Source organism: Molossus molossus, unplaced genomic scaffold (assembly GCF_014108415.1).
Source record: "Molossus molossus isolate mMolMol1 unplaced genomic scaffold, mMolMol1.p scaffold_m16_p_7, whole genome shotgun sequence".
In the NCBI taxonomy this organism is placed as follows: Eukaryota; Metazoa; Chordata; class Mammalia; order Chiroptera; family Molossidae; genus Molossus; species Molossus molossus.
The window spans coordinates 29,652,071-29,671,510 of record NW_023425401.1 but is presented as its reverse complement, the minus strand read 5'-3'; the positions used below and the strand labels follow the sequence as shown (position 1 = coordinate 29,671,510).

At 40.8% G+C, this 19,440-nt stretch overlaps 1 protein-coding gene across 1 annotated transcript in view; it reads right to left on the bottom strand.

Annotated features, from left to right (window-relative positions):
* Positions 1-19,440, bottom strand: part of COL28A1 (collagen type XXVIII alpha 1 chain) — a 151,767-nt gene that overhangs the window by 52,280 nt on the left and 80,047 nt on the right. The window contains exons 25-28 of the mRNA XM_036247179.1: positions 16,883-16,951; positions 16,564-16,632; positions 4,450-4,518; positions 2,423-2,491 (exon numbers count right to left, since the gene is read on the bottom strand). Coding sequence (XP_036103072.1) covers positions 2,423-2,491; positions 4,450-4,518; positions 16,564-16,632; positions 16,883-16,951 — 276 coding nt within the window. The remainder of the gene's footprint in view (positions 1-2,422; positions 2,492-4,449; positions 4,519-16,563; positions 16,633-16,882; positions 16,952-19,440) is intronic.

Genomic DNA, 19,440 nt, shown 5'->3' with positions numbered 1-19,440 from the left:
TCTCACCAATAAAATGTAGTCAGAGGTGATGTCTGTCACTTCCTGGCAAGATATTTAAAAAGCAAGTGTGCCACCCTGGCAGGTGTGGCTCAGTGGACAGAGTGTGGGCCTGTGCATCGAAGGGTCATGGGTTTGATTCCCGGTCAAGGACACATACCTTGGTTGCAGGTTCGATCTCTGGCCCTGGACAGGGCATGTTTAGGAGGCAACCACTAGATTTGTCTCTCTCACATAGATGTTTCTCTCTCTCTCTCTCTCTTTCTCTCTCTCTTCCAAAATTAAAATTAAAAAAAAAAAAATCACTGGAAAAAATATCTTTGGATGAGGATTGACCAAAAACAAACAAACAAAAAAAGATGCAAGTATGCCTTTTTCACACTCTCTTTCTGCTTGCTGGATGATGTAAGTAGTAAAGAGGCCCAGCAGATGGAGGAACCATAAATAGAACATGAGGTTCTCTGAAATTCTATATGGAAGAAAATCCACCACTAATACCCACACGGCCTATTACGTGAATAGAAACCTCTATTGTGTTTGAGCCATTATACATTTTGGGGTCTTTTGGGCTACTAAAGCCATGCCTCCACTAATTAATGCAACCAATATTTTATGTTCTAGAGCATTAAACCACTTGAATGTCAGAGTTCTGGACCTTCATCCTGGAGAATAAAGGAAGTACTGGCAGAAAGGGCTGAGTAACTACAACCTTTACTATATATGTAACTGTGTGCTGAACCTATGTAAAATGCATCATGCATACTGTCTCATTTAATGCTTCACGACAACTTTAGGAAATACCGTGGTACTGTCCTTATCCCCATTGCTCCGATGTGGAAGCTGAGGCAGAGATGCAGTACTCTGGGAGCCATGATTCAAATCTGACTCTATAGCCCAAGCTCTAGTTGAATAGCCACTACTGTGTCCTAGGCAGTTGGTACAATTTCATCTTCACAACACCTTGTAAATAGGCTTTATTATCCCCATTTTAAAGATGAGTAAACTGAGGCTCAACAAAGATACATGATTTGTCCAAGCTTACATAACTAGAAAGATTCAGGCAAAGGTCTGAGTGGCTCTAAAGCTCATTCTCTTTCCATTACACCTTGGAATCAGAATACAGATGGAAGAGAGAGGTCATTCAGACTGACTTTCCTTCCATTCCTGGGCCCCAGATGTCTCGGAGGTTGATTGGATAGCTCTGTGACCATGGGACAACTGAAGTCATCACCATTTGTCAGCTTTGGAGACACTGAGATTCCTGCCAGATAGTGTTCACCTGATTCCACTGCATGTCACTGAAGCTATTTTTTTTTCTTCTCACTGATAATAAACCAGCTAGGCTTGAAATATTAGTCAACCCATCCTTCGCCACAGCCCCCAGGGACAGTTCCCTCAGTCAGGATGGGATCAGTCATGTTCAGGCCTCAACAAAGAACAGAAGCCATTGTTACAGAAATCCATTCTTTCCACAAATGAAGGGTTTACGCATAGCAGGAGTGATAGTCCCAGTCCACAAATGTACCTCAGAATCCTACAGTCTTGCAGGGCTGCCAGGAATCTCATTTTTCTAAGACCCTCTGAGCCTCTGAGGAAAAATACGATGGGAATGTCAGGGCTGACCAGGACACTGGAACTGACTCAGAGACGGGGAGAAGGAAACTGGAGTGATTCCTGAGTAGAGATGCAGATTTCTGTCTGTCCCCATACTTGGCTTTTTAAGCGGAATGACCCACCCTCTCATTATGTCCCTCCTGGCCCCTCAAGGGCTAATTGACATATTAAGGAATTCTCTCAAGACCCAGCCCCATCCTTTGTCCCTTCTGAGTTTACCGAGGGACTTACTGGCTCATCTAGAGTCCATATCTAAGGGAAAGGTCAGTGCTGGAGGCTCGCAGTGGGTCAAGATGATGGCATCACAAAACCTGGACTATGCCATGAACCTGAAGCACCAAGGCCACGTTGAGACCAAAGACCACAGAGCATATGCATCCAGACAGCCAATAGGCGTGTGTGGCCGAGAAGAGCTCTGAGGCCTTCAGGAGCTGGAACTCTGCAGCAGGGCCAGCTAGGCACGGGAGACAGCATGGGAATGACAGGGAGCTGCTGTGGTGCCCCAGGGGGTGAGCCCGTCATGTTTGCAGGGTTTCCCAGGACCAGGGATGCCACAGCGCAGCACAACAAAGCACTGCAACAGTTACATTTTTCACCGAGCAATTTATGAAATATTTAGCATTCGTGAAACAATGTCCTTATACCCCTTTGACACTGCTGGATGGCGTCTTTAAATACCAGATGCAATGTGAATGGCTACACTTATGTTAAATTCATTTCATAACAGTCATATTTTATATTGTCTACAACCTCTTTTCTCCATCACCCCAGTAGATTGAGAGGTGATTCTAGCACAGTCATGTTCACTTACTTTAATTCCTTGCAATCCATAGCCAGGGGGCCCGGGAGGGCCAGGCAAGCCTTTCTGCCCAATATCACCCTGTGGAAGATGGAGAGAAATCAGACCAGTGTAAAGAGATAGAGGGAGAAACAATGTATCATTGCTCTTGGCTCTGCTCTTCCTTCAGTCTGATCAGGACCTTCACCCATGCTGCCCGTAAGCTATGTCACATTTTATAGAAAGCAGTGGTTTTCCAACATTTTTAAGCCACAGGATCCTTTGCCGAAATCTTACCTATAATCCAAATGTGAACAAAGCCTTAAGGCAGAGCAGCTTGGTGTAAGCAGAGTGTTATTGGCCTAGTATCTGTGTCAGCATGGGCTCTGTCAGCTTCCCTGCCACCAACCCCAGAACACTGGGGTGTGAAAACGCCTCACACACAGCTCTACGTAGCCTTCCATCTATTGCTGCATTTCAACGTGGAGCTAATTCACCAGGGCCGCGGCGAAAGAGTCAGTGGATATTAATGTGCATCAGTGTTAGATTTTTGAGAAAATAGGTAAATGAAGCAAAAAGTATGTGATTTCCTGGCATGCATTTCTTGTAGAGGAAGTGAACCCCATATATCTTGAGAAAAAAACTTCTGTGGCCAAATGAAATTGGATGATGTTCTACACCACGCCTCTCCTTGGAGGTCTCTAGCACATATTAAAATAGTAGAGCCTCTAAGAAGTCTCACAATAGAGAGATTAGTTTAACTATCCCCGAAGTTCCCAAATTAACATTTGATGGCATAACCTTTGTAGACATGCTGGGTTAATATAAGTTACTGTATAAGTCAGACTTTTTCTTTTTAATATGAAAAAAAGCTTTATTGTTTTTTTTCTGATTGTAAGAAAAAAAATTAAACAGAAAGATAACACTGAAGAAAAAGACCCATCTTCCTATCACCCAGTGATAATAACTATAATATCTTGGGGGCAATCTTCACCCACATCAAGTGATTTATGAGGTTAAGAAATAACCCACTGCCCAAAGGGAATTGATGGACCAAAAAAAAAAAAAAGACAAAGAATCTTAGTAATTCTGAGATCCTCCGTAACTTTCACTCATAAAGCCTCTCCCCTTTCCTCTCTGATCACAGGATTTTAATTCACTTCTGTGCAACTATTTGAAGTTTGAATTTGTGATGGGTGGCTCATGGACACCTGTATTCCCTATAAACATACTGATACTTCTTTATCTTATTTTTTGAACAAGTCAAAAAATATTCATTGAGCAAGTGAATGAACAATGAAACGAGTTTCTCAACCTCAGCACTATTGACATTTTGAGCTGGCTGGATAATTCCTTATTATGGGGGGCTGTCTTGTGCACTGTGGGACATTTAGCAGCATCCCTGGCCTTGTTATTGTCAATAACAATTCTTCTCCGGTTGTGATCCCCCAAAATGATCCCAGACGTCGCCAAATGTCCCCCTACGGTGGAGAGGGGAGGACAAAATCTCCCTCCTTGAGAAACATTGAATTAAAAGAATAAAAGAATGAATAATCCCCAAATTGGAGGTGGCGAAGGAAGAGAATAGAAATGAAATCATAGGGAGCCAAAGGAAGTTTCTCTTACCTACGGTGGGGACAGGAAACCCAGACCCTTGCACTGAGGCCCCTGACAGCATACTGCCCACATATGACACAACCATATGACACAACAGCCACATTAGCTGGTGTCCCATTAAAAGGGTCCCAGAAGCAGCTCTGGGCAAGGTAAAGACATGCGTTTTGATGATGGCACAGCCTAAGGAACCTGGGAATATTCTGAGCACTCAGCAACCACTTTCTTAAGAGACAATGGCTTCCTAATTTCTTTTGGGGAACAGAATGGCTTTAAATGTTCTATTTACTGAAAATTCACGTGATATGAGAAAAGAAGATTTTTCATCAGTAATCAAGAAAAAAATGAATAAGCACCAAAGTGAGCACTTACAAAGAAGTGAATGTTCACTTGGTTGTCACTGCTGGTACCTGACCCTCATACAGAGCGTAGACCTGAGGACTCACCTTGGGCCCTTGGGTTCCTATGCCCCGAGGCCCAGAGGGGCCCGGAGGTCCTCGGACGCCAGGCTCTCCCTAAAAAGACAATGAATGGCAAGTTACTGATTTTTAAAACCACTTTATGTTACTTATTTAGAGTATTAGAAATATTTCATATACATTTTCATATTCGAAAATATATTTTAAAATTCCACACCCTTGGATTTGACTAAACTGCTGAGTCCTTTTATTCCCACACCACTTTCTTAAACTTGACAAAGGGAATGTTATCTCCTTTTGTTTTTATTTCTTATTGCCATTTATCAATCTTTAAGCCAACCGGGTCCATTTCAAAACAATTACATCAATTAACTTCTTGGCAATCTTAATATACACTTTTTTTTTCCAGAACTTCCTTCTCTGGAATTTGGAAAAATAGTTATCATCATTGTGAAAAGAGACATGAACAAAAAGCAATGAAAACATACAACCCCACCCTGGACTAGTTGCTCTTCTTATTTTACGCAGCAGTTTGTTACTTGGGTTAGGGATTGGCTCTGGGTTACTTCTGCCACTAGGGGGTTGCGACTGCAGGATGAGTCCTCAGGCTTTTCAGATTCCTGTGACAGTTTCCTAACAGATGACTATCACCAGAAAACAGGTGGGACCTGATTAGGCTAAGGCAGGCCCTGTGGTTAGGCCTCTTTGAGATGTGAATGATGACAAGAGGAAGCAGAGAAATAAAAATCTCTTCATTAACCACCTTCTAGGTGCACAGCACTTTACTAAACATGTTCATGTATGTTATGTGATATAATTTAGTAGTTACAACCATCCTGTATCACAGTGATCGCTAATTAACCTACCTGCTCTGAGCCTCAGTAAATTCATCAGATACATGGAAAATCATATCTACATGTCACGGGCAGGACAATGAAGTGAGACCAAGAATGTGAGTGTGCCTTACACAGAGTCCAGCACAGAGTGGGCACTTGGTAAATGTTAACTCCTCACCCCGCCTGTTTTGCTGGAGAGGAAGCTAAGGTTTGCCCAAGGCTGCACAGCTATTAAGAGGCAGAGCTAGGAGGATGTGGAGAAATAGCAATCTTCCTATCTTGCTGGTGCACCCACTTTGGGAAACAGTTTGGCAGTCAATTTCTTTAAAAGTTCAACATAAATTTACCTTGTGATCTAGTAATTTCACTCCAAGGAAAATGAAAACATATGTCCACACCAAGACTTACATACAAATGCTCTTGGCAGCATTATTCATAATAGCCCCAAACTGGAAACGACCTAAATGCCCATCAACTGGCAAATGGATAGATAAAGTGTGGATAGCTAGCAATAAAAAAGAATGAACTACAGATGCATGCTTTCACACGGATGAAGCCCAAAAACATTATTTGCAGTAAAAGAAGCCATATATATGGGAAGACATATAGTTTCATTTCATTTATATAAAGTGTCCAGAAATGGCCAATCTATAGAGACATTAATCAGTGGTTGCCTGAGGCCAGAAATAGAATTAACTGTAAATGGGCATGAGAAATTTTTTTTGATTGTTTGTTTTGTTAATCCTCACCCAAGGATATTTTTCTATTGATTTTTAGAGAGAGTGGAAGGGAGGGAGGGAGAGAGAGAGAGAAACATTGATAAAAGGGAGACGCATAGATCTGTTGCTTCCCACACGACACTGACCAGTGCCGGGGATCAAACCTACAACTCAAGTAACATGTCTTTGACCAGAATTGAACCCATGACCCTTGGGTCCATGGGCTGACACTCTATCTGCTGAGCCAAACCAGCCAGGGTGGGCATGAGGGATCTTATTGGGGGGGAGAAAATGTTCTAAAACTGAATTACAGTAATGTCTGTACAACTTGGTAAATTTACTAAATAATCATTGAATTTTATGCTTGTAATGGGTGAATTCTATGATGTATTAAATACATCTCAATGAAGGTGGTGGTTGTTGTTTTTAAAAAGAAAGGACCGGAGCCAGGTTTGGAACCTAGATCTCCCAAGCTCTTTGCCCTGGGTCTTGTTTTGTCCGTGTCCTGTTAGGAGCTAAGGAGCTTATAGTTTTCAACAGGGCAAAAATCATGGATTTTAAGAAATGATGAAATTGTTCATCTAGAAAAACAGCTCATCCTTTATTTTTTACTTACAAGCCTTTAAAATACTTCTAGAGAAAACAAGGCCTTAAAAGAGTGAGGAAAACTTTCAAACTATGTTTTATTACTGACTTAATTCTTTTCATCTCTGTTTTTATTTTTTTTATCCTCACCCAAGGACATTTTTTTTTTTTTTTTTTTTGCATTTATCTTCAGATAGAGCGGGAGGAAAAGAGGGAGGAAGAGAGAGAGAGAAACATCAATGTGATAGAGACACATCGAGTGGTTGCCACCCACACGACCCCAACCAGGGCCGGGGACAAACTGCATCCGAGGTACATGCCCTTGGTGGGAACCAAACCTGGGTCTCTCTGGTCCATGGGCCAACACTCTAACTGCTGAGCAAAATCGGCCAGGTCTGTTTTTATAATTAAATATTTCCCTTTGGCTTATATACCACTTCTCTGATACTGGTCTCCAGTCTCCATCTCTCCCTGTTATTACTCAACTGCTTCTGAGACCACGGATACTAATTCGCTCTTTAACACATCTCTCCTTCTGACTCCCAAATTTGAGTGGCCCCAAGTTTCTCTCAGCTTAAATGATCACTCTGATTATCAAGAGTTCCAACATGAACTTGTCTTGTGTTACGTACACTTTTACTATATCTCTCTTTCCTGGAGTACCTCTGAAGTACCCTTAAAGGGAGTGTCTATAAATTCACTGAGGGAGGTTATCCAACTACACCTGACTGACTCACACACTTGCTACATTTTGAGTCCCTCCAGCAAAACAGAACACAGTAAGTAGTTAAGTAGTAAACATAGTTAAGTAGATTTTATCCAGAATCATTAAATATTTTATCAACAATAATTGTCTTGTTTGCCTGGTCACCCTCAACCCTACACAGACACAATGGACCCCTCTCCTGTGTTTCTCTTTATGTCTACCTTTCCATGATGAGGTTAGACCCCTGATGTGATGCAATGGGACCATATGCATTCTAGCTAAGGAAAACTGAACCTGTATCTGAGCAGGTGTCTAGATCTAACTACCAATTATAAAACAAGACAAAAAAAGAGCAGAGGATGGAGAAGCATGTTGAACTACACCACAAGGACACCATCAGCAAAATCCTCAAGGACAAAGAACCCATCCACAAAGGAAGTGCAAAGGAGAAATGAAAGACATGTAACCTTTGATTTTAAAAAGATGTGAATTCAAATGCAATGTGTGGACACTTTTGGATCCCAATTCAGACAAACCAACTATAATACATTTATAAGATACACTGGGAAATTTTAATGTTTGAAAGTGGATAATACTGTGGAATTGTTATTAATATATTTTTAGGCTTGCTAATGGTATTGCAGTCATGTTTCTTTCTTTTTTTTTTTAAGAGTTCTCACATTAGAGAGACAGATGCTAAAGCTCTGTATGGGTGATGTCTGGGATTTGCTGGGATAATGCAGTGGGAGAAGTGAGGGATGCGGAATACAGATAGACGTGTTGATAATCGTTGAACAAGTGTGATGGGTAAATGGGAATTTACTAGTGTTTCTGCTTTTGTGTATGCTTAATCATTTTCATGTTTTTAATAACATATTTTTAAAATCCATGAACAATACCTAATTAATATCACACCAATGAGGGTGAGGAAAGGTTGCTGTGATGTTCATCCTTAATAAGGGGAAGAAAGATGGGCCACGGGGAGGAAGAACACACGGGTAGATTCTATATCATACATGTATTTCGTGTATTCTTGGTATGTACAAAATTTTAAAAATTAGGGAAATGTAAGAAGGAAGACGGAGATTTTTAATAAAGTAGTATTTATTTTAAGAAAGAACTTGACACTATTTACTTTGTGATACTTTTCTTATGATGATTTTATTCAAAACCGTCTTCTCAATTAATATTTATTATACTAATAATACACACACATGCACACACACACACATGCATCCCAGATAGGAAAGCAAGTGGGAAAAATAGCTGAAATCAGCAGTGAGTTTACTTTAGGCCACTTCATCAAGTTTGTTCTTACTATTCTTTTTCTTTCGTATTTAGTTCCCCCTACCCTTCACCATTTTTAAATGTCTGAGACTGAATGCAATCGCATAGCTGACCTTGAGGACACATTATTGTCCTTTTTATACTTGAACTTTGACAAATGAGCTGTATAAGGGTGTGATGCCATGTTGTATGTGGTACTGCAATGTTGACCTCCAATAAGTTGTCCATTCTTATTCATATAACTGTTGACATATAGCTATCTGTTATCAACCAAAATATTCCTTTGTTATCTTTTGACCTATGTGAACATAATCTATTACAGGCTTTTATGAATCTGATAGATTTTAAATTAATTCTTGACAGATTGCCGATGTTAGAATTGGTCAATAATAGGTATTAGGGTCATTCCTTGGTGCATATGTACCATATTTTTCAGTAGATGGGCATATTGGGTACTTAAGAGCTGTGTGAATCCACAGAGGTAGTGTCCTCTACTACGGTGGGGTCTTAAAAATGCATCCTGCCTTTTGTTCCGTGTGCCACGTGTCCATGGTGGGCTACAACATCAGGTAGATGCGTATAAGAGGAGTGTGCTCAGGACTCACTTCACACTTGAGACCACTGGTTCTGCCACAGTGCAGCACCAATGGTACTGAAGAAGTGTGTTAAGTTTTGTTGTCAGTGGATAGAGCGACAGGCACAAATAAACAGAATTGCAAGAGGTGCTTGCATAGCTGGGCTTAGTTTCCATTCAGAGTCTGAGGGTTGTTGGCGCCTGCAGAGGGAGCCCTTGCATCAGGAGACAAGGAGCAAACCAGAAAGCAGTCTAGAGTTGCCATCTGTAGCTTTGTCCATCAATTTCAGAAGACCATGCCTAAGGCCTACCCCTCCTTGCCCACCTTCACTCTCTCAAAAAGGAACAGCTGCCTAGATTACCTACAGCTTCCTTTTGGCTCACAAAAGGGATTCTAGATGAGATACTCCTTTCATTTTAACAGGAAATGGTCAAGTTTAGGACTATCTGTAGTAATTGTGTATGTGAACTTAACAAAAGGTTTGGTGAAGGTTTTACTTAGATCATAAGTAAAGTGGCTCATTCAAACCCCTTTAAAATTGTACATAATCTTATAATAATCCTAGTAATCATCTACTGAATCTTTTACTTTTTCAAAGAAAAAAAAAAAAGCAAGAACATTATCATGATCATTCATTTTTCTCATCGGTAAATCTTTGCTTTGGTTCACCTTAAAACAATTATAATTAATAATAAAATAAATAGTAATTAAAATTCATTATGTTCATTACATGGCAGGTACTTTTCATTCATTACCTTATCTGATCCTATGAACATCATCTCACTCCAATTTACAGATAAGGAAATTGAGACTTCAGAGGATATGTGATTTGCCAAAAACCTTGCAGCCGGAAGCAATTCAAACCAAGGTTTGATTCCAGAGTTCATCTCTCGCCTTGGCGTTGGCTGGAGCTAAATTAAATATGCTAACTTTTCCACAGACTTTTCCAGCTGCCACTCAACGCAAACACGTGGCTTTGTGGCTGTGGAAGATCTTTTCCTGTTTCGAGTCCATCACCCTCTCTCAAGGAGAAGTAAGAAAATATCCTGACCATAAGATTCCTAGGAGGACCACACAATCTGCACAAATACCCAGCTCTCAAAGGCTTTTCTTTCCATTTTCCACCCATTGCCATTCCTCAATTCCGTGGCCTGCCCCAGTGTTTTAATTGGTATCATTCCAGACCTCCTGCCTACACGCATTCTTACTCTCTCTTTTATCCATCCTGCAATAGACTTGAATCGGCGGAATAACACCTACCATGACGACAACGACTATGACTATTAACACTTTTGAAGGTTAGAATTCATAAAAATGTTTTAAGGCATAACTCCATTAATTTCTCAGCACAACCCTGTGGAGTAGGCATTTTTCTCCCAAATCAAAGATGAGGTTAAGTCCCTCTGAGGTTAAATGACTTACTGAGGTCACACAGCTAATAAGAGGGGTCAAGCAGAGTAGTGATAAGGAGACAATCTGTTCTATCTTCCATATTTTATAAGATGGAAATATAATATTTGACAAGACAGTGCTCTTAGAGACAAGAGAGCCCATAAGGCTATCTCTCCCTCCCTCACCCCCACACACCTGAATAAGGCTTTAATCATTATTGCTCTCCTTGTCTGTGTCACTCTTTGAGAAGATGGTAAAGCAAGTTACAGTTGTTTTAAAATTAATTTTATGCTTTTTTTTTTTTTTTTTTACTTTGGGGACAATAAAAAGCAAATTGAATTTCCTATGAAAAGAATTAGCTTCTTAAGAATTTTCCAAGGAATGGTACACTGAGGATTCTACTAATGATGAAACCGAGAAATGATTGAGTTTCAAAGTAAAGTAGAAGTCAAAGTGATGATTATCAGCTGCTTAATGTTTGTTTTCTTTCTGGCTTTTAAATAAAGTTAAGATATAACTACTAAAACTCCAAATACCACAAACAAGGGCCACTCTGCAATGAATTATGTAATGAGTATATGCAATGGTTTATAACTCTTGAATACCTCACTTGTGTTGCCAGAATGTCAATGGAAATTTTAGAGTCCTTCTACGCTTATGGACAGACAACCCAGATATTGACAATGTGCATTGATTATTGACTGGCCATTGTCAAATCACTCAGTCACTTCTCACTGACACCGCTGAAAAGGGAGACAATAACAATTACCAGCACACATATCAAGGGGATGAGAAAATAGTTAAGAAGATGCTACAAAACAAACACTCAAAGCACTATAACATCTCCTTTAGTGTATTTTCCCAGCTTTAAATGTCAAAATATTTAAAATAATGTCAATTCTTCAAATCAATTTCTCTTTTAGAAATGTAATACTCACCCCAAAGCAGTAGTAACTCAATGCCTATGATAATTTAAAAGCTTGCTTTAGGATTTAGGGGATTTGTTGTTGATTGTTTTTCTCTTTCCTCAAAATCGCCTCCTCAGAGACATGCAAATGATCCTCCTGTGTCGGGAATCTCATTGGAGCGGGAGGTTCTTATTTAGCTGAGATTGAAACCTTGAAAATAGAAACGTTGACACTGCCCGTAACGACAGGGAGGATAAAAGGCTCCCTTGTACTGATATTCAATATAGTTTTCCACTGGGGGAAATTTCCTCCCATCTACATGATTAAAAATAAAATATGTTGATGGTGGCATTGGTGGAGAATGTTGAGAAGACTTTCTGTGACTCTCCAGGCCTAAAGGGAACAGATGTGTGTACTCCTGGGGAGGGCAATGCGGAGCTGGGTAAACAGTGGAGAGAGAGGAAAGCAATACTGAATACCGTAAGATAGCCTGGAGTTCAGCTCTGATTTTATGGATCATGCATAGAACTGACTTGGGAAGTAACCTTGAAAAGTTACCTCGTCAGTTTTCCTGGTTTGATTGTGGAAATCTAAAGGTCAAATTGTCTGGCATTTAAATTTGATACAGCTCTGGCTTTCATTAGTCCTGTTTGAGCTGATTGTCCTGCTTGTAGCAATTTTGCAGTCAAGTTATAGGGGGGGATGGGTTTCTTCAACTCCAATTTGGAATCATGGACCCTTAACTTCATTATCGGCAAGTCTGTACCCTAGACCAGCCCTCCTTGTCAGACACTGTTCAAACTGGAGTTCCTTGTGCAGTCCATGTCTGCCGATGGAATCTACAAATTCCTAATGCATCTCTGTGTGAATCGCCCCTCTGTTCCGCCAGGGCCTGTTGGTGGTATGCACATATGTGAGCCATTGCAGAGAACAGAGGGGCGATTCAGATGCTGGGAACATTTTTAGAATAATGATACTCAGTGGAATTTCACATCGACTCGCATTTTAATTTATGACTGCGAGCCACTTTTGTCAAATAAAACATGTATTTACAATAGTCAAACATTTAGAGCTTTTGAAAGATGTTTAACTCTTTGGGGTTTAGGTTTATGCTTCTCTTTAATGTTTACATAATTTAAGTCGTGACAATGGAAAAGCTAGGCTGCAAAGAGAACAGTCCAACTGTATACTAAACGGTGCCGTGACAGATGGACAGCGCTGGAGACTGAGCGCCTATGGATGAGGCCAACGCATTCTTTCTGCTCTGATTTCTTCATCCACCTAGCCTTTCATTCATCCGTCCATACGCGTAGTCTCCTTCACACACACAAGCACAATATTGTCTCAAAACGGTTTATATCATAAAGGGGCAAGTTGTTCAACCTTTATGGTTCTTGATTTCCTCACCTATAAAATAAGGGGTGTCTAAAAATGTCACATTGCCCTGGAACTATTTAGATAGTATATAATATAGAATATGTAGGTAATATACTACAATGATAACAGCAACAACCCAACAAGTCTTTCTGCCCACAGACCTTATTCCAAGCACTCCATGGTTAAGAGGCCATGAGGGCCCCAAAAGCGAGGTTTGATCTCCTCGGGGCAAGAATTGGCCTGAGCTCAGCTGCTCCGGAGTTTGGGGGAAGGCCCTGGCTTTCTCTGTGAGGAAGGAGCACACAGAAGGGCGCTGGAAGAGCCCAGAGAGGGACGTGGGAGGAGGGCCCCGCCTCTGCAGAGCTCAGAGAGCCACTCCTTGTACTGGATCCTCTTCCAAGAGGCCAAGAACAAACTCTTACCCCCGAGATGTCAGGGAATGGGCCCTGGGGCGATATGCACCTCATGAGCCTTTGGGGGTGACAATACAGGAACAAAGAGTTTTCTGAGCTTCTCAAAGGGAAATGAGATGTATATAATGATTGTCCCCAAACCACAAAGGGTCCTTCTCGTCTCTAGGGGTCTAGTACAGAAATGCTGGCAGAGGGGCATAGGATCTCTGAACTTGCCTTCCCGATCAAGGAGCAGGGAGTGTGGTCCAGGGGTCAGGCACTGCATGAGCACATGCCACTCAGCAAGAAGCCCATTGTCTGTTCCTCTCTAGGGCAGGTTACAAAGTGGATTTTAAAACTGTGTCTGCTATGTCCTTGAACATTACAGTTTTTACAGGAATTTTAGAAATCTCTCAGAAGCCCTTGTCAAAATGTGGATGAAATTCAAGGCAACATATATAGAAGCTCCATGACCACTGATGTCAAATGGAATTCTTCCCCTTGAAAGAAAGCCCCGGAGCACCACGAGGGTGCAAGATGTCAGGGAATGGTTTTTATATGTTTTGGAACATAGAAGCTTTGATTCCAATGTCTGTGTCATATGCTAAACACATGTGACCTTAACCAAATATCACAAAAGCCCACCATAAATTAATCGTCAACCTTAATGGTTTCCTTATTTCAAAACACATTTCTTTTATAAGTTAATGCCCTAAGGCCAATATTTTAAGGTGACTACACAGAGTTTAAATGAAAACCATATCAGTTATATACGTCTGTACAGCTCCACACACATATCATGATTTCTCTGCTGTTTTAAAAGTCAAAATGGAAGGAGAGGAATTTTGCACACACTTAAGTCCAGTGTTTTTGTGGCTACTGACAACTTTAGGAATTTTGAGAGTTTCACCTTCATGCTACCAATCCAGAAGGACAAAGTTAAGTGGAAATTAGACTTTTCTGAATATTTTCCTTTCTTTACCAGCTTCCGTGTGTGTGTGTGTGTGTGTGTGTGTGTGTGTGTGTGTCTCCAAGGTATCTTATTGGGGGGAGTGGGGACACAGAGAGACTGTAAGCCTTCTTTAAAAGAGGAGAGATGATTTTGAACGTATGAAAAGCTGATGTTTGCTTTTAAAATGTCCTTTATTTTCAAGTTTATGATCCAAGTTCTTTGATTCTAAGACTAGCTCACACTCCTAACAGCTCCCTCCAGGGCCAGTGATCACCAGGATAACGTGCTTCCCCAGCATCTACGGAAAGAGGCGGCAGGGAGGAGGACCAGGCAGCAAGGGGAGGTGGGTGAACAGAGGCAGGAACTAGCTCATGTTCTTCCCCTGCAGCCAGAGGCGAGCTACAGGGTGCTGCTTCCACAGCCTCCCGTGTGGGCTCACAACAATAATACGTTTCACTTAAGATACGGCAGTTGGCAACATGGTGACTGTTAGAAAAATAGGCAGGATAAAATTTAGAAAGAGCACTTTTTTCCTCTTAAAATGTGCATGAAAACAAATACAAGGGACTTAGAAAGAAACGTATAGGAAATCACTTAGGAAATGTTTTAGTCTACATGTTAAATAATCTGTCATAGTGAAGATTCACAAGACTCAAATTTTTAAATGTTCTCTCTCTCTGCCAAAATACCTGTCTTTTTATTACTGCTCACGGTAGGACAGCAACATAATAGTATAATTAATATAACCCGATATATACTTACATGAAATATTTATAACGATCTACTCTGGAAATGCAAATGATCATACAGTTCCATTGGAATACAAATACAGTCCAGTATATATTTAACACATTTTATATCATGCCTCATTAGGAATAAGCTTCTATTTCTCTAACTAAAGAATTTTTTCTTTTTTTGTTAATACTTACCCAAGGATATTTTTTCATTGATTTTTAGAGACAGTGGAAGGAAGGGAGGAGAGAGAGAGAAAGAGAGAGAGAAACATCAATGTGAGAGAGACACATTGATGGTTGCCTCCCACACATGCCTTGACCAGGGCCAAGGATCAAACCTGCAAACCTGCCCTTGACTGGGAATCAAACCAGTGACCCTTCGGTGTGTAGGCTGATGCTCCACCACTGAGCAGCCTGGCCAGGGCTAAAGAAATACTTTGTGTAATAACAAAAGTTTTTACTAATGTTTCACTCAGAGCAGAAAATAATGGGGTTTACATGTTGACATTCCTCTTTCTACTTTTGAATTTTAACATTTGTAGATAATTTGTCTTAAAGAACAAATAATACTATAGTACTCAGATTCAGTATGGTTACTGACACTGCTGAGGTGTGTTAGAGGGTCGGAGTCAGTCCTTACTCTGACCAAGCAGGAACTGTGGGAACAGTACCTCGGGTGTGTCTGCTCTGCACAGTTTCCTTGGCACGCTCAGACACAGCCTGTCCTGGGCTCTCAGGACTACCCGACAGGCAGAGATGGGGCAGGAATCAAGATCTCCCTCGGGGATGATATTTAGTGCCATGGGTCTTCCATCTTTCATTCTACCAGATGAGGACAAGAGAATACCTGCCCCATTCGTTATGCAGAGGAAGTCTCAAGGTGTCAGAGACCAAAGTGATGGGTCAGAGACCAAAATAAAAAACAAGACAAACAAGAGCCCTCTGCCTACTAGGTAACAGAAGGGCAGAGGTAGAAGAGGAGAGACCAGTGATGGTGCTATTTTAATAGCCCAGGCAAGAGATGACGGTGGTCTGCCCAGGTGGAAGAACAGGAGAAAACCAGCCAGAGTCAAGACACATTTTGAAGGTAGAACTGATGGGATTTACCATAGGGCTCGATGTGGAGGCAGAAGGGGGACAGAAGGGCTCAAGAATGACTCAGGTATCATGGCACAAGCATGGGGTGCATAGTAGTGCCATTTACAGGCGAATGGAGTGAAAATCAAAGGTTCTCTTTTAGATGTTAGGTTAAAGATATCTTGGAAAGATCTAAGAGGAGCTATGTGGCAGAAACTAGATGTGAGGGCAGAGCTCAGAGCAGGGAAGATGAAATTTGCACACCACTAGCACGTGGATCATGGGTAAAGACATGGGACTGGATGACAGCACCTAGGAAAGAGAGAAGGGCTCTGAACCAAACTTGGATCTCAGTACTGAAAGACAAAGCAGCAAAGGGATGTGAGAGTTGCCCCAGGAAAGCAAGAGAAAAACCATAAAGTGAAGCTACATGTCCACATTAGTGTAAGCTCCCCAGGAAGTCCACAGGTGAGGATAAATAACTTCACCAATGCTTTAAATGCCTCCACTCGTCTATCATGCCTGCTATAAACTTTACCCAAATTACGAACCTATAGGTACATTTTTAGCAGCTACTATGTTACCTGCTTTAAAATCTCACCTTGGCTCCAGTGTCCCCCACTCCACGTAAACCCATTGGTCCAGGGGGTCCTGGTAATCCTCGAGGTCCCTAGATGATATGATAAGAGAGAGAGTGAGCAACTTTGTTTGCAGTGGTCATGAAGAAAGAAAGGGGGGGAGGGAGGAGAAGGAAGGGAGGGAGAGGGAAGGAGGGAGCAGGAAGTGGGGAGAGAAGAAGGGGGACAGAGGATGGAGAAAGGAAGGAAAGAAGAATGAAGGAAGGGCAGGAAGAAGGGGAAAAATGTGAAGGGGAGGGGGGCAGAGAAGAAGAAAAAAATAAAAGCAGGGTCCACACTTACGGCCACACCAGGATAGCCATCGCCTTTGAGTCCCGGAGCGCCCACTGGTCCTCGCGGGCCCTGGGCACCCTGGGTAAATTTCAACACCAGGTGATATTATAAGACTAAACTATGGAACGCCTGGCAAAACTTAAGCACAAAAGCAATTCAATATGCCAAAGGTGGATTTGATAAGTGCAAAGGAATGATTTGAAAATTTTAAAATGAACTCCTACCACATATGATAATGCTATCTCTTTGTAAGTCTTACCCATCGTGTGTGGCGGGGGTCATAGAATGTGTGCAGGGAATGACATAGACGAACCATTACCAAGTGCTCTAGAGGAAACACTTCACAGGAACTAGAAGATGGCTGGTTGCTGGTATTTTAATTTTTAAATTTATAGAGTTTTGTCCTAGCCAGTTTGGCTCAGGGTTAGAGTGTCAGCCTGCAGATCAAAGAGTTACGGGGTCAATTCTGGTCAAGGGCACATGCGTCGGTTGTGGTTCAGTCCCAGCCCTGCTCAGGATCATGTGGGAGGCAACCAATCAGTAAGTCTCTCTCACATCCATGTTTCTCTCTCTCTCTCTCTCTCTCTCTCTCTCTCTCCCCCTCTCCCTCCCTCCCTCCCACTCTGTCTGAAAATAAATGGAAAAAATATCCTCAGGTGAGGATTTTTTTAAAAATAAAATGAAATAAATTTACATATTTTCACTGCAGCCTACATCAGGGAAAAGTATAAAAATGAGAAAATTCAGTAATCATTGTGTGCGGAAGAGAGTAGAAAAGAATACAAAGAAATCAAGATAACTGTATGTTACTTATTATTATATTATATCTATTGTCTTCCTCAATGGGGTCCAAGTTACATGGGGACTAAATAAGCACAAATAAACAATTAAAACAGATTGTGTGTTTTTTTAAGTTATAAGGAGATAGGACACAGAGTTTGTGGTTCATATATTGAGACCAGGAAAAAGTTGTAAGTACTGCTTTATAGTGACAACCTTAAGCATCAAAAACTTTGAGTAGTAACTACTGGCCTCCTGTAGAGAGGATAGAAAAGGGTGATTCTTGCCTTTTGGACAACAGTTTTTTTGAGATGTGTAACTCTCTACAAATGAAAATTAAATTTTTGGCTAAAGTAAAATAGAGAGAGAGAAAGAAAAAATGAGGGAGACACTTCCAGAAGATTTATTCAATATAAGTCTGTTGCACTTATATTTAAAACTTGTAATATTCCTTTTATACCACTTCCCATTCTGTTACTATAATCACTCTTGCAATGGCTCTTGTCAATACACATCAGTTATTCTGATAAAAAGCTGGTCATGTTTTAAAATATTTATGGTTTTTTACTTTAGGGAAAAGCTCTGCTTATAGACAGGTCTTTGTTTTCTATGATTGGAAAAAGGAGCTACTACTCTCAGTACTTTTTTTTATATTCTTGGAAACACTAAAATCAAACTGCCATTATTCCAAGCCAAAATGTTACCCAAAATCCAACTCCCCAAAATGTTCCTAATTCTACTCCTATGAAAGAATGATTGATGGGGGGGGGGTGGGGAGAGTGGAGATCTGCACACTTGTTAAGCAATAAAAAAGTTAAATTTGTTTTGCCTGGCTGGTGTGGCTCAGTGGTTGAGTGTCAACCCATGCACCAAGAGGTCGCTGGTTTGATTCCTGGTCAGGGCACATACCCAGGTTGTGGGCCCAATCCCCAGTGGGGGCATGCAGGAGGTGGCCAATCAACGTTCTCCCTCATCCATGTTTCTGTCTCTCTCTCCCTCTCTCTAAAAAAAAAAAAAAAAAAAAAATATAAGGAAAATTTTTTTAAAAAGTTAAATTTGTTTTGAAAATCATGAGTACAACTCTTTTTTCCTATGAGACTGGTTTTATATGATTAATCTTCATAAAAATGATCATCTTCAGAACACTTGGTCACTTATTAAAACTTATTTTACTATTTATTATCAACAAAAATCCAAGAAGACTACACAAAACTGTATGACAAAGCAAAGCAAGGTCTTTTGGAGAGGTGAGTTTTGGTATATCTCCAACTACAGGAAACTTCTCAGAAGCAATTTATTTTGCTATTCCAACTACATTTAAGGTTAACACTTTAAGCATCCATATGGAATATGTCCCAAAATAAGATGTCCATTACTCTCCATGTTTACACACACAAGGATCCAGCCAACAACAAAACAAAGCAGTCACTGCTCCCTGGTTAGGTTGAAAGGAAAAGAAAATTGGAATAAAAATTCACATTCAGTTTTTCTTTATACGCTCCAAGCCTATAACAAATTATCAGCAGCTGTTGTTGTTTATCCCTGGGCACCCACACTGGGGGAAAAAAACATTAAAACATTTATAGTTTACAAACATTTTTTTTCCTCGAGAACTTTATCCTCTCTCCTGCAAAACTTTCTGTTAGCTTGTTCCTTCTAATGTTAGTAGGAATGTCAGGAGATGGGGAGAAGAAAAGTGTTCCTTCTCAGAATTTTATTTTCGACTTCTCACAACATATTTTTAGATGGAATTTTGCCACTTGGCCTCTGCACTGGATTCAAGAAAA